Source organism: Acartia tonsa, chromosome 4 (genome assembly GCF_053477335.1).
Source record: "Acartia tonsa isolate MP-2025a chromosome 4, ASM5347733v1, whole genome shotgun sequence".
NCBI classification, from domain to species: domain Eukaryota; kingdom Metazoa; phylum Arthropoda; class Copepoda; order Calanoida; family Acartiidae; genus Acartia; species Acartia tonsa.
The window spans coordinates 3,113,855-3,130,460 of record NC_137263.1 but is presented as its reverse complement, the minus strand read 5'-3'; the positions used below and the strand labels follow the sequence as shown (position 1 = coordinate 3,130,460).

General features: G+C 31.9%; 1 protein-coding gene across 2 annotated transcripts in view; it reads right to left on the bottom strand.

Annotated features, from left to right (window-relative positions):
- The window catches only part of LOC145315690 (extracellular serine/threonine protein CG31145), an 85,920-nt gene that overhangs the window by 40,781 nt on the left and 28,533 nt on the right, over nt 1–16,606 (bottom strand). The window contains exons 4-6 of one of the 2 annotated variants that reach the window (XM_080155710.1): nt 13,699–13,794; nt 11,398–11,528; nt 10,501–10,606 (exon numbers count right to left, since the gene is read on the bottom strand). In XM_080155710.1, the coding sequence (XP_080011836.1) occupies nt 10,501–10,606; nt 11,398–11,528; nt 13,699–13,794 (333 nt within the window). The remainder of the gene's footprint in view (nt 1–10,500; nt 10,607–11,397; nt 11,529–13,698; nt 13,795–16,606) is intronic. The other variant, XM_080155711.1, reaches the window with a different exon arrangement.

The window sequence follows — 16,606 nt, the reverse complement described above, 5'->3', positions numbered from 1 at the left end:
ATTAATTTTCATGAAAATTAAAAAAAAATATTTGGTTGGTTGTCATTTTTTCTAGGAGCGATTTATCTTTGGTGGGTAGTAATACACTCCTCCAAAAAAGTTATAAGCCATCCCAGGACCTACGAGAAGCTAAATTGTAAAGGAGAACCGAATCTGTTCAGCGGTTAGTGAGATCCCTTGTAATAGACAACAAAACCTGACTACTATATGTAATAGGATTCACGAAATTTTGCTAAGAATTTATGTATAATTTATTTCAGATAGGCGAGGCTTTTCTATAATTAGGGTTTGTCCTCCTGTCCATGACAGTAAGCTCTGTTCTTCGTTTATCTACTCATGTTAGAATTGTCCTATTGATTTCAAAGTTTGCATGATGATTCCTATAACCGTTAGGTACAATCTAAAAAGCGTAGCAACTATATAATCTTTACCAAAAAGTCTTTATTTTTCACGAAATTCCGTAAAGGTGTGTGTTTTAAGACTTTAAAATAGGAGTAGAACTCTAAAATTTGTTATGACAGTTGCTCTAATATGGTACTATATAAAACTGTGAAGAAATGGCGGCAAAACCTTTGCTGGCGGCAAAAAAAAAACAGTATTCCCTACAAAATTTGTGTTTGCTTTTTCTTGCTAAATTACCCAAAGAATAAGAGAGGGGTAGGTTTCTGGTAGAATCTGTAAAGGTGTGTGTTTTAAGTAGGGTTGGGCCGGATAGTTTTTTGGCCGGATACCGGATATCCGGCCGATTTCAAATTCCGGATATCCGGTATACGGCCAACGCCGGATATCCGGCAAACTACCGGATATCCGGCCAAATTACTGGCGTCTTATTATATAAAACTGGCGGCTACGCCCTTAGAGGCCTCTAGGGGCACTTGAGGGGGGGAGTTGAATTTAATAACCATTTTTAGTAGCGAAGCTACTCTATAATTCACAATGTCCGTCCATCTGTCCGTAATTAATGAATTGGAGGAAACGTGATTTTCTCGGCTCCTATAAAAGATAGAGAGCTGAAATTTTTAAACAACATTCCCATCATTAAGGAGCACATTTAACTAAAAAACATCAATGGCGGTCGGACTGCTTTTTAGCAGGTTTTTGGCTATTTTTTATATTTTCCAAATCTTCCCCATATCTTTAGTGTTTATGGTCCGATTTCTGAAATTTTTTCAGTTAAAGATATCAAAATTAAATTTCCTGTGGTTTGAAGAAAACAACAATGACAGTCAGACTGCCTTTTTGCAGGTTTTTGACTATTTTTATATTTTTCACATTTTTACCCATATCTTTGGTGTTTATGGTCCAATTTTCAAGGATTTTTCAGTTAAAGTTATTAAAATTAGATTTCTGGCGTTTTAAGAAAAGAAACAATGGCGGCAAAACTGCCATCCTGTTACTTTATTATAAGGATTCAGGTTAAAACTTAAAAATTATGTAACTATTCAATGATCTTTCTTCTAAGCAATTAATCTAATAAACTATTACTACCCTCAATCTGTAATATTAACCCCTGTTGGAGGATGGGCGGGGAGGTGGCATTGAATGCATACCCTCCCCCCCCCCCCCTCTGTGAATTTTCTCTGTATAAAAGGTAGAGGGCTATAACTAAATGACTTTCGAAATATGGGTATGACACATAACTGAGAGTTGGAATTTTTTGATTACCTCCTTCCTGGCGGGCACAGGATGCCAGCAAACCTGGCAAGGTCATTCAGGTAAAAAGTAAAAACTTCTTTTTTACTTTAACAAAGCATTTCATGTTATCAAATACTTAAATATTCTATAGTCGTACATCCTCATATGAAATATAGGTGTTCAAGTCGATTTCAGGTTCTAGGTATAGTCCTGCAAGTCCAGAACCTCCAGGTCTCCAGAAATCTTTAAACGGTTCCTGTGACAGCAATTTTTGACTTACACACTTCAAATTTTATATTTAGGTTTTTTAAATGTCTTCATGCCATTACAATTTCATAAAATCCATTGCTGTTTACCTGCCGACCGCCAGTTTGAGGCTGGCAGCTGCCAAGAACTGCTGCCCCCGCCAAAATTTATGTTTTGAGATTTCTAATATAAAATTTACATAAAGATAAACATATTCAGAAAAGATTGTTCTTATAGCTTCAATAATAAGAAAATTACAGCCATTTATAATTAAAAAAGCAGAAATTTTTGTTATAAAATATAAGATATTATATTGCCGGATATCCGGCCGGATAGTTTTAATATCCGGTATCCGGCCGGATATCCGGCCTCACCGGATATCCGTCTTAATCCTAGTTTTAAGGCTTAAAAATAGTAGTAGAACGATAATATTCACAAAATATGTGTATTTCTTATTGAAGAGAACTATAGACAAATTTTTTTTTTAAAGTTAACATACATTTTTATCGTTCTACTACTGTTTTTAACTTTTAACACATAACCTTTAAGGATTTTACCAGACACTTGATTTCTTTGATTTTAATTTTAGAAACATGTCCCAACTCTATCAAATAAAAGTTTGTCACAAATAATTCAAAATTGTCTAATTTTTCGAGAATGCGGAATTTTTTTTTGCAGTTTTCGGCAGGAGTAGTGATTCCACCGCCGTTTTTTTTTTTAAATCAACTTTAAACCGCATTATAGCAACTACAATGCCAAATTTTAGAGTTCTACTCATATTTTAATGTCTTAAAACACACTTTTACGGAATTCCCCCTTTAAGAAATAGTTTGTTTAGTCTTAGCAATTGATGTTCTGTTATTAGTTTTTACTGTAAAGTGTTTTAAAACTTTTTTATATATAAGTACTGATATTGTTTCTGGAGATAAAAATTAGATTTAAAAAACTACGATAAAAATAGAACAAAAAAAATATGATGAAAGCCATTTAACATTGCATTAATGTTTTAAATAGATAGAATGACACGAATTACAACATAAATAAAAAAAAAATAGGGTAACGCGGGGTAATTCCGGTCAATTTTTTTCTTCAACTTAAAAAAAAACATACTTCCCAAAAACTTTTTCCGGTTTTTAAGAGTGCAAATGAACGATATGGCAATAACGAAGAAGCCTGTCTTGGTCCCATTAAGATCTCGCAACTAGAAGTCGGTCAAAAATCGGTTTAAAGGGCGGCGGTTGGCCTATACCGGAATAGCCCCACCGGTGGGGCTATTTCGGTCAGTTGACTTTGGGGGGGTGGAACACCCCCTTAAAATATTTTTTTTTTAAATTTTAAACTATGAGTAGAAAGCTGAGGTCATTAGCTTTCTAACAGTACTAGTCGCATGCAGATCAGACAATTTTTTGACAACATTTTTCCCATTTTAAAAAAGTTGGTAAAATCGCAAAAAAAAACATCAATTTTTTTCATGCAAACTTTTAAAAAAAAATCATACTTTTTATTATATGATTAGGTTTTTTTAAGCTTTATACATAAATTAGAGGCAATTTCTGATTCGCAGGTCTTGGAATTTCTTGAAAAAAGTGATTTTTTCCAAAAAAATTTTTAATTTTAAAAATCCTGCCAGTTTTGACAGCAGTTTTTGATACAATTTTTCTTGTCTCAAATTGGCTAGGATTGACCTACAAGGGTGGTTAAGGTGTCTAAAGATGCAAAATTACATGCCTGACAATTAACTCGAAATGATATGGGGTCTAACTCTAATATTTCAACACATTTTATGCAACAGGAATTTTGAAAATGCAAAATTTTGAATATGTACTCTAAATCTTGGAGATAGAACCCATATCCTGGGGAGTTTTTGTTAGGACATGCAAAGAGCTTTCTATAGACACCTTAAACACCTTTCTAGCTTAATCCTAGCCGATTTGACATAAAAAATCCAAACCGCGCAAAAATCGCGAACACCCTCTTATACGAAAAAGATGCAAGAGTTTCATATGGAATTTAAAATCTTCTAGCGGTCTTTCTATTAGACATACCCCTTCTTACATGAGCCAATGCAGCTGATACATCTTCAGGCAAATATTTAAGGCGTTCCTTTGGGTGATATACTCTTCCCATTACTATAAAAATGTGTCTGAAAAAGGGAGAGGTCATTTTCTAGTAAATCCCGTAAAGGTGTGTGTTATAAGGCCTAAAAATAGTAGTAGAACGATAAGGTGCTCTATATATTTGTATTTCCTATTGAATAGAACAATAGGGAAGAAATTTTTTTTTTTTTTTTTTGATAACCGTACCTGGAATATCTGAAATTTCTATCAAACGCTTTGTTTGGCTCAAACTGACACAAATAAAAAAAAATATGATTATAATAAATCAACCTGTAAAGAATGACTTCTTCCTTTGTTTAATGGTATAGATTGTTCTTAACCTTTACCTTGTACCTATAGAAAACATTATTATTATAATTATATTTTTTTTTAATTTTTGTCAGTTTGAGCCAAACAAAGCGTTTGATAGAAATTTCGTATTTTTTTTAGATAATCCAGGTACGGTTATCAAAAAAAAAAAAAAAATTTCCCTATTGTTCTATTCAATAGGGAATACATATATCTAGAGCACCTTATCGTTCTACTACTATTTTTAGGCCTTATAACACACACCTTTACGGGATTTACTAGAAAATGACCTCTCCCTTTTAAATGTCTTTACAATTTGAAAAGCTTAGGCAACAAAACATGACATAATACAAGCAGTAAAATGACTAATAATGTACATCTAACAACAGGCAAGGGAAGGTTAAAGCCTTTGTCATGCATTGAGGTTGTTCATGCTTCCAGATCACCTGAAAAAAAGTTAGGGTATTATAAATTTATAAATACAGTAATAAAAAAAAAGTAAAAAAAGTGACCGGAATAGACCATATTTTTGAGACGAAAAAAAAATTATGAAAAAATCAAGTTAGAACAACGCCTCCAATTGCAAACGATAAACCAATGCCATATCTTTCATTTTACAAAAACCCGCGGGTCAATAGGACTTACCATTTTTTCACAATTTTAGATTGAACATGGCCTATTTTGAAATTTTTTTTTTGCAAATTTTTTGCAACTTTTTGAGGGCAAAAAAATCATAGAAGGAGTGATCTGACAAAAATTTGCTGAAGTAAGAAATGAAAGTATAGGCAATAAACTACAACTTTGCTTTTCTGAAGATCTCTCGCAAACGTTTAGAACACCGTTAAAAAACGGTTTTTAAAAAGTTGGTCGAGTGACCGGAATTAGACCCCCCTACCGCATTTACCCCGCGTTACCCTAGCAAACGTGGTCATAATGAATTATTGAAATACTAGCGGCTACGCCCCTAGAAGCCTCTAGTGGCCCTTTAAATGTTTGGTTTTTTGTTGCGTTTCTACGATATGTAGCGCAAGAGTATCTTTATACGATACCTCGCAATGATACGTAGGAGTCTCTATACTTAAAATAAAAATTTTGATTTATTTCTCTTGGGAGGGTGGTGGTACACTCCCCCAAAATAGTTAAAAACCTACCTAGCTAAGGAGAACCCCATCAGTTCAGTGGTTAGCGAGATTCTTGAGTACAAACATACAAACACACAGACAAACATTCTGTTACTTTATTATAAGGATTTACTAGAAAAAGGGAATCGACTTAACTGAAATACATATGAAAGAAAGATATAAGAGACAATGTCCGATAAATTGATGAAAATTCCCAATGATGATACACAAAATTATCCCTTCTGTAGGTTAAAATTAGTGATTAAATCATTTGAACACGCAACTATATGAACCAGTCAATTAAAATTCACTAATGTCCCCAAAGTTGGTAAACTAACAAATAAGAAAACATAATTTAAAAATGACGGGGACTAGTGTAATAATCAGTCAATAGTCTCTTCTCTCTCTCTGAGTAATCCTTATACTAAAGTAACAGGATGTTTGTCTGTTTGTTTTCTGTGTGTCTGTACCAAAAGATCTCGCTAACCGCTGAACCGATCGGGTTCTCCTTAACATGGTAGATTCTCATGGGTTCTGGGAAGGTTTATAACTATTTTGGGAGAGGGTACAACCACCCTCCCAAGAGAAATGACAAAAAAATCGAAATTTTTTTTAATTTATGGGAGACTTAAGAATAAAGAGGTAACATAGAGACTTTAACAAACAAAAACATCTTAAGTGCCACTAGAGGCCTCTAGGGGGCGTAGCCGCTAGTTAATAACATATAGGCTTGACAAAGTAAAAAATGATCATTAATTTAGTTTTGCTTAGTTCAATATGTATACATAAATCTCTGCAAAAAATCAACCAATATAAGTACATAATACATCTATAACAAATAAATCACAAAAGTTAGTATCAATTAAAGAATTAAATCATCTTTAGTGTAAACTTTTTTAAAAAAAATTTCAATAACGAAGCTCTTTGTAATGGATAGCTCTTAGCATCTTATAGTTCATTTAGGCATGTAATAATTGTCTTATTGATTGAGAATTGCCATGATGATTCCTTTAACTGTAAGGTATGATTTAGATTATCCTTACCAGAAACATAATATTTCCAATAAAAATATGTAATTTTGGGAACATTTTTTTTTGGCAACAATATATATTTGTGGGCCAAAATATAGTCTAATGCCATAAACCATATCCAGACTTTTTACGATAATAAAATAACCCAAAACCATCCCGAGTCCTATAAAAAGCTTCATTGTAAAAAGGACCAAGATTATTTGCTACAAACAAAAAAGCTTAATAATTTAAATAATTATTTTCTGATTTTTGGATTAACAATTCCCATGACAACAAGGTACATCGTTTTAAGAGGAGGTTCTTTACAGTCAAGTCATAAAAATGTAAGTATGTCCTATACATACAATTAATAACTTGCTCTTTAAGAATTGAAACTGACATATTAATGTTAATGTTCATTTTTGAGCTTCGCTTTTATATATGTTGTCATCCTTGTTTTGTTAAAGGGGGGGGGGGAATGTGGTTACTCATGCCACGACATACCAGTAATTTTATTTTGGGTGCTACTCCCTTAGTTTTAGAGATATTTGCAGGGGCGTCCAAGCTTTTTTATTTTGGGGTGGTAAATATTTTGTAAGGGGGGTAATTTGGTTTGGGGGGGGGGGGGGTTAATTGTGCGAGGAGCGTTCCGCAAAATTTGTTTACCCCCCCAAAATTTTACCACGGTGATAAAATTTTCTTGGGGAGGGGGGTAATTATCCCCTGCTGAAATCTGATGGCAGGGGTAAATATTTTCAACCCCCCCCCCAAAAAAAAAACTTACCCCCGGGTTAAAATTTTTTTTTGGGGGGGGGGGTAATTTAATAATTATATAAAGGTACCTAGCTAATTATGAAATATTTAGTAGGGAAATTGCGCCCGAAGCTCGCCAAATTTTTTTTGTTAGGGATCATTTTTTTAGGTATCTTTTAAAAAAACGGTGGCGGTCGTGGTATGAGTCACCACATCCCCCCCCCCCTTTACCTATATTGAAAAGAAACTTAGTATATTTAACTGAAAAAGAAATGTGCTTAAAATTAATTGCTCTCGTTCATAAATGAATTTAATGATTTAATAAAATTCAAAATTTACCGAAAGCATAGGCATGCAATTGCTACTTGAAACTAAGAAATGTAAGATGTAAAAGTTTGTTTTTCAAAAAGTGACACTTCCAACTTCTCACTGTGTTTTTATTTCTTCTAGATTTTGAATAATAAGCTTCAGTTTGTTTTATGAAATCACAGTCAACGACATCATCTAAACAAAAAAATAATATTATTTATATAGTTTGAAAACAACATAAATGTCAATTTTGGGCCGATTTTAAATAAAGTTGGATGGATACACTCCCTAAAAAAAACTAAGGTGGACGGATACACCTTCGCTCCTTGACAATGGTCTGAAAATTGAATTTTGGGACTTTCCCTCTAGGGGCTAGTGGGGCAAAAGACTCCCCAAACACTAAAAATTTAAGTTCTGAGCTTATTTTTAGAGATATTGAGATGAAATCTGTAATGATTACTTAGTTTGGTTATTTTTAAAAAGGTTTCTGAAGAAAAATCATCTCAATATCTCTAAAAATAAGCTCAGAACCTAAATTTTTAGTGTTTGGGGGTATTTGCTCCATTAGCCCCTAGAAGGAAAGTCCCAAAATGAAATTTGTAATGATTACTTAGTACGGTTATGTTGGAAAAGTTTACTTTAAAAAACAGGTTGATATATTTAAATATAAGCTCAAAACTCAAAGTTTTAGTGTTTGGGGGTCTTTTGCTCCACTAGCCACTAGAAGGAAAGTCCCAAAATGAAATTTGTGATGATTACTTAGTTTGGTTATGTTAAAAAAGTTTTCTGAAAAAAAATCATCTCAATATCTCTAAAAATAAGCTCAGAACCTAAAAAAAAGCCTGTGCACGCCACTAAATAAGAGGTTTTGTCAATTCATTTTAAACATGTTTGACGTAAATAACCCGCAACCGTGGCTCAACACGTAGCACAACTGCTCGTCGTTGAGAAGGTAATAGGTTCGAATCTCGGTCCGACACTGCGTCATAACTAAAGACATTAAAAATGGTTCCCACTGCTGCTATGTCAGATGCGCAACGTAAATAGTTAGTTAATTTGATATGATTAATCAATAAAAAATGTACCTCGAAAGGGATTTTCATTCTTGGCTAAAACGTCGTACATTTTCATTTTGTTTCTAAAATCAAATTGTAGTTTTGTTAAATATTGAATATTTATTTAAAGTTTTATGTGTCATCCCGTTACACTCACTCTCCCCCAAAAATATCTCGATTTGACGTAATTGGTTTCAGCATTTTCTTATAAAAGTGTACTTAGGGTTATAGAATACATTCTCCCGTTATTTATACAGAGTATCATAAAAAGTTTACTTAGAAGCCGTGGTAAAAGAATACATTGCATACAACCATCATTTTATATTATAATAATCCTACTAAATACTAAATAAGAAATAAGTTTTTTTTTGTCGGAAGCTTATAAATTTTTATTAAACCTATTTTAAGTTCTTCTTTGAAGGGAAGTTTAACACAGGCCCAGGGACAGTTTTAAGGAATTTTATTTTTAAACTTAAGCCTTGAAATGTTTTTAGATAAATTTTCAACCTTTTGCAGACGCGTGTACAAACAAATAACAATAACAAATGCCCATATGGTTTATAATGTAAATAAAGTCCTTGGGCCCTGGATTTTCATTTAATATCTCAATTTTCTTTTAAAATTAAAGTTTTGTCAAAAACAAGTGAAAAACATTTATTAGAATTATAAAGATATAAATTTTAGGCTTTACAAAAATTTAAATTAAAAAATATATTTTGGATATCTAGGGATTAAATATAGTAAATTTTGTTGGGAAAATTTGGTTTGTTTCCGATGATCGGGAGAACAAAAGAATGGTCGTTTTTATGAAAATATTTTATTAAAATGACTCAACTTTTTGCTGTAAGTGTAAAGCAAATATAATAGATCTTTGGTTTTTAAACAAATGAATTCTTAAATGTTATTGATTCTAGAGATTTAAACAATTTTTCTTTTGTCACTATATCTGCATAAACACAGCGGTATTTGGTTAATGATTTTTTAAAATAAACCAAACTTTTTCATTACATTTTAAAGAAAGTTTGAAGACAAATATTAATAAAGATATATTACAAAAATATTTTCTAAGTATCATTTTTTTTGTTTTTATCTGCAAGCGAAGAAATGGTTTATTTTCTCTTAGTTTAATTGATGCTCGAATTTTAACATTATTTTCATGTGGAAATACTCTTTGCATTATAAACTGATTTTTTTCTAACTTAGTTGAACTTTTAAGGCATTATACTTTGAAAATTACTTTAAAAATACGAAAAGGTAAACAAAAATGCATTTTGAAAAATTAAATTCGCGATCACTTTAAGCTGAGTGCCTTCCTTTTTTTGTTTATAGGTTGATCTATCTATGCATATAGGTATACCTAACTATTATGTGATTCTACCTAATATATCCATACCTCAAAAGTAATAATAAGTTTAAGCTGACTGCCTCCCTCTTTTTATTCAAAGGTTAACCTATCTATGTATATAGATATACCTAACTATCATGTGATTCTACCTAAAGTATCCATACCTCAAATGTAATAATAAGTTTAAGCTGAGTGCCTTCCTTTTTTTGTTTATAGGTTGATCTATCTATGCATATAGGTATACCTAACTATTATGTGATTCTACCTAATATATCCATACCTCAAAAGTAATAATAAGTTTAAGCTGACTGCCTCCCTCTTTTTATTCAAAGGTTAACCTATCTATGTATATAGATATACCTAACTATCATGTGATTCTACCTAAAGTATCCATACCTCAAATGTAAAAGTCCCCCCCCCCTTTTTTATTCATAAGTTGACCTATCTATGTACATAGATATACCTAACTATCGTGTGATTCTACCTAAAGAATCCATACCTCAAATGTAATGATAAGTTTAAGCTGAGTGCCTTCCTCTTTTTGTTCAATGGTTAACCTATCTATGTATATACAATTATATATACCTAATTATGATGTGATTCTACCTAAAGTATCCATACCTCAAAAGTAATAATAAGTTTAAGCTGAGTGCCTCCCTCTTTTTGTTCAATAGAAACAATTTCTAATTCTTGCATTTTTCTCAAAACCTCTTCCACGCCCACAGATCTGAAAGAAGAAAAAATATGTATGCATCAATAAACAGCCACGTGACGTCATAAAAATGAGGTATTATCAATCTCTTTTTAGGGTTTTTTTTTCTCACCTCTCTCCTCTCATCTCCCTCATTTTTATGACGTCACATGGTTGATTTTTGAGTGACTTTTTCCCCCTACAAAAATATTATAATTATATCCTAATATTAAAGTAACAGGATGTCTATCTGTCTATCTAGCTGTCTGTAGTAAAGGATCTTGCTCACCACAGAACAAATAAACCAATATGGTTTTTCTTTACAGTAAAGCTTCTCATATGCCCTGGAAAGGTTTATAACTATGTTGGGGAAGGTTTCATCCACAATCCCAAAATAAATTGCTCCTAGAAAAAAATTAAACCTTAAAATTTTTATTTTAAAACTAAATAAATAGAAAGTTGAGAGATAAATCATCCCCCCCCCCCCCCCTCTTCTATTCAAAGTGCATAACACTTTAATATTCTTTTCTAAACATTATAACTTGTTGCCATACTTTTTATACTGTCCTCATTGCTAAATATTATGGACACAGCCGTATCCTATTATACAAAGAAGTAATGTTTTTTTTGTCTAAAGCTGAAGTTTTCGATATCTACAAAGTTCATCAAGTTATCCCTTTCATAGGTAGAGTGATGGTTTTAGGCTATTGAATTTTTAGATTTAAACTATGGGTTGATTTAAGGATATTTTTCTGTCCTATTTTTACCCCTTTGAAGACAGCGTCTCTAAATGCTAGGGGCGCAGCCGCTGGTTTTTTATAACTTACCCCTGCGGATAAAGTTGAGTGGTGGATATTCCAAATTCAAATTGTTCCCAGGCATCCAGGTCCTTGTGGTCCAGGTCAAATTCTGTCAGCTCCGCCAGGCTCATCTCCTGTGAGGGACTCCAAGCGGTCAACTAGATAGATAGATAGATAGATAGATAGATAGATAGATAGATAGATAGATAGATAGATAGATAGATAGATATATAGATAGATAGATAGATAGATAGATAGATAGATAGATAGATAGATAGATAGATAGATAGATAGATAGATAGATAGATAGATAGATAGATAGATAGATAGATAGTTAGATAGATAGATAGATAGATAGATAGATAGATAGATAGATAGATAGATAGATAGATAGATAGATAGATAGATAGATAGATAGATAGATAGATAGATAGATAGATAGATAGATAGATAGATAGATAGATAGATAGATAGATAGATAGATAGATAGATAGATAGATAGATAGATAGATAGATAGATAGATAGATAGATAGATAGATAGATAGATAGATAGATAGATAGATAGATAGATAGATAGATAGATAGATAGATAGATAGATAGATAGATAGATAGATAGATAGATAGATAGATAGATAGATAGATAGATAGATAGATAGATACAGTATGACCCTCGAAAAAGTATTTTTAAGCATCTGCAGCCCTTATTTCTCAATGAATTATTAAAAAATGCATATGTCCTTGTTCTCCATAGTATTCCACGTAAGTAGATATAAAAATATTTTTTTACCTCCATTAACACTGGAGATTTTTAGTGCTAAAGTTTTAAAAAAGTGACTGAGGAAAAAGTAACTTTTAACATGAAACGACTTTATTAGCAAAATTAAGCTAGAAATCCTTTTATTTTTGTTACTAGCAGAAACTTTATACAAAAATGAAATAAAAAATTTAGTTTTTGAGTTAAAAGCATTTTTTTACACATATTTTTTGAGTCTTTTTAGTTTAAAGATATTTTGAAAAACTTACTTATTAGGCAAAATTGTTTTAGATTAAAAAACCAAATAAATCTCTATGAATATAGCAGGAAAATTGTTTTTGTTTCACAATCCTAACTTTAATAACAAAAAAGTTATAAAGAAAATAAAAATAAAACATAATGATTTTTTAGTCTAAAAAGCTTAATTTATCCCCTATTAAATAATTGAGATGTCAGAAAAGTAGGCGGAGCAACTGTCATAATTAATCCTTTTCTATAAATAAGGGTTAATAAATAACCTAAAATTTGCAAATAATCAATTCATTCAGTAGTATTTTTTGCCATTAAAAATTTATATATTTTGGTGGAATAAAAAAGAAATATTTAGTTAACTTGTTTTTCTTTGTGTCTCATTATTCAGTTGCCAGAAAAACATAATATAACAATCCAAAAAATAAGAGAAACAAAAAAAATTCTTTTTCTCAGTCACTTTTTCAAAACTTTAGCTCTAAAAATCTCCGGTGTTAATGGAGGTAAAAAAAATATTTTTATATCTACTTACGTGGAATACTATGGAGAACAAGGACATATGCATTTTTAAATAATTCATTGAGAAATAAGGGCTGCAGATGCTTAAAAATACTTTTTCGAGGGTCATACTGTAGATAGATAGATAGATAGATAGATAGATAGATAGATAGATAGATAGATAGATAGATAGATAGATAGATAGATAGATAGATAGATAGATAGATAGATAGATAGATAGATAGATAGATAGATAGATAGATAGATAGATAGATAGATAGATAGATAGATAGATAGATAGATAGATAGATAGATAGATACATAAATATATAGATAGTCAGCTCAGCCAGGCTCATCTCCTGTGAGGGACTCCAAGCGGTCAACTAAATACAGGTACATAGATAGATAGACAGACAGGCAGATAGATACAAATTCTGTCAGCTCCGCCAGGCTCAGCTCCTGTGAGTGACTCCAAGCGGTCAACTAGATACAGGTACGATAGATAGATAGATACAAATTTTGTCAGCTTCAATCGAGCCAAATTGAAAGCCTTTAGGTGAAGGGGTACAAAGGACTGTAAATTAGATAACACCATTATATGTTTCTTTCTTGAAAATCCTATTTTATAAAATAGTAAAGTTCTCTATATTACAGAAGCTTCACATAGAATCCCGGGATGGTTTTGGAATATTCAAAATTTTAGACAAAAGTCATGTGATGAATTTAGGTTATGTTTCTGCACCTACCCTTTGGAATACAGAGCTCTTAGATGCTAGGGACGCTGCCGCTAGCACTGTACCATTAAATATACATTTATTCTTTTACCTGAGCAAAAAGGCCAATTCTCTGGGAGGCCTTGAGGATGGCTGTTGAAAGGTCCAGGTATTCATCCTTCTGCTGGCCTAATCCTGTTGCAGATACCTAGATAGATAGATAGATAATTAGATATACCTATGTAGATAGATAACTAAAGTTGAAAGATCCAGGTATTCATCCTTCTGCTGTCCTAATCCTGTTGCAGATACCTAGATAGATAGATAATTAGAGATACCTAGTTAGATAGATAGATAATTAGAGATACCTAGTTAGATAGATAGATAATTAGAGATACCTAGATAGATAGATAACTAAAGATGAAAGGTCCAGGTATTCATCCTTCTGCTGGCCTAATCCTGTTGCAGATACCTAGATAGATAGATAATTAGATATACATTATCTAGGTAGATAGATAGATAATTAGAGATACCTAGATAGGTAGATAGATCTAAGGGGATAAGACATTGTACGATAAATTGATATACATCACCAATGATAATAAACAAAATTCAATTGTCCTATCATTGTATCCTTAGTGTTTTCTGTCCAAGCTGACGAATATTAATGCATATTTTCCAGTTTAGTAACTTTTTTTTTCATCAGATCAAAACACAAACAACATAAGCAAAAAAGTTGGTTTGTTGTTTGAGGGTCCTACAAATTAACAAATTTCGTTTAGTTTGATATGTTTTTAGTAAATATATTGTTAAAATTTAGTTCTTTTAAACACAATAGTTTAATAAAATCTAAAATAGACAGTAAAGCCTTTTTCAATATGGCTACGAAACTGATTAACTTCCGCAGGATTAAAACCGGTCCTCACTGAAAAATCATGTATAGCATTGTATTACAGACGAAAATAGTTTTAATTTTATAATTTTTCATTTTAATATCCTAGGAAAGCTGTCATGTAATATAATGCAATTAATAACTACTTTAGCATTTTTTTGGAGGGGGGGAGGATACGTTAACTCTTAAAAATCAGACACCCCCCCCCCTCCCCCCTTCATACAAAAATCATCTTTTTGAAGCAAACACCAAGCTTGGGTGCTGACAAACACCTATCCCCTCTTGGGGCAATTAGTCACTAGTACTTTGGGTAAAATTTTAGGGAGGTAAGCTGAATGTCCTAACATTTCAACCACTAATTGTAATCTGCTGAAGGGGTAATTTTGTGCATCATCTTTGGGGATGTACACAAATTTATCGGTCATTGTCTTATCCCTTTAGATCCCTGGTAAAATTTACTATTGAGGAAACAATCATTTTTCTATATTTTGTATCACCTTCAAAAATTTTGATAGATTTTTTTCTGCCCTTTCATGGCTGGCTGAATGTCAGGGTCTTTTTAAATATTCATCAATATTATCATTTTAATATTCAATCAAAACCATATCATAATTACGCATTTTTTTTACATTTTTGTATCATTTAAACAAGGATGACAACATCCATATAAAGCGAATCTCTAACAAAACTCTTTTATTATTCATGGGAAATTGTATAAATTACAATGTTATTCATGGTTTTCCATTATGGCTGAGAACCAGTTCTAATCCAGCGGATATTAATCGGTTTCGAAGACATACTGGAAATTAAAATACTTTAATTTGGAAAATAAAGAGATTACACATCGAATCTCATTATATAACTAAAAACTAAAATTCATCAAAATATAAATCTTTGATAAGATAGATTTAGTTCTATAAAATATCTGTTTACAACAAGTATAATAATAACCATAGTAACCTAATTATGAGAATCTATGATTTGAGACAAACAAGGATGACAACATCCACAAAAGCGAAGCACTGAAACGGTAGGACAAACGGACATTAACACTTGTATAGTGTCTGAACTGAATAGCCAGAATATAAAAGTATAAGAATCAAAGCAAAATTGTAAGTAAATTTGTTGAAAAACTGCTTGATACAGGGAAATGTTTAAGGACATACTTACATTTTTAGGACTTGATCATTGAGTTGCTTCGCTTATAATATTGTTCTTTGTTGTCCCAGGAATCAATATACAAAAAATCAGATCAAACGAATAATTAGAACACATAAAAATTTGTTGTTAAAAAAGTAAAAAAATCAACATGTTTAAAATGGACGTACGGACATTCTGGTAATGATTATAGAGTTGCTACGCTTTCTAAATCGTACCTAAATACTACAGGAATCATCATGCAAAGTTTGAAATCGATAGGACAATTCTAACATCCCTAAATTAACGAATAAAAGCTATCTTTCTGGGACGGACGGACGTACGGACGGACGGACCGACCCTTATTATAGAAAAGCTTCGCTTTTAAAAAGGACAATTGCATTAATAAGTGGTTTTGAACGAATGATAATTAAAAATGAACAATATTAGATAACAGTTATTTATCGAATTGCATCGTATTATAGACAGCCTTAATTTTATGATTTGTTTTTAAATTTTGTGGAAAATTGTCTGTAACATGATGCTATACATGATTTTTCCTTATGGCTAAGAACCGGTTTTAAAATGAAATGCTTTACTCTATTCCATTTTCTCAAGATGTCAAGGGATATTGCAATAGCCAATAAATTAATGTACATCACCAATGATGATACACAAAATTACTCCTTCTGTAAATTACAATTAGTGGTTGAAAAGTTTTGATACTCAACTTTATCAACCAACCAATACAAAATAAAATGAAAGTCTCCAAAGTTGTTAAGCCAACAAATAAGAAAACGTCATCATAAAACTTTGGGAACTGGTGTAATAAACAGCGCAATGTCCTCTCCCTCCCTCTGATTTTAATCATATCTATAATACAAAGTAGCTTGATGTCTGTCTGTCCGTCTGTCTGTCTTTCTGTCTGTCCGTCCCTTAAGATCTCGGTAACCACTGAACCGATCGGATTCTACTCTTCAGGGTATCTACC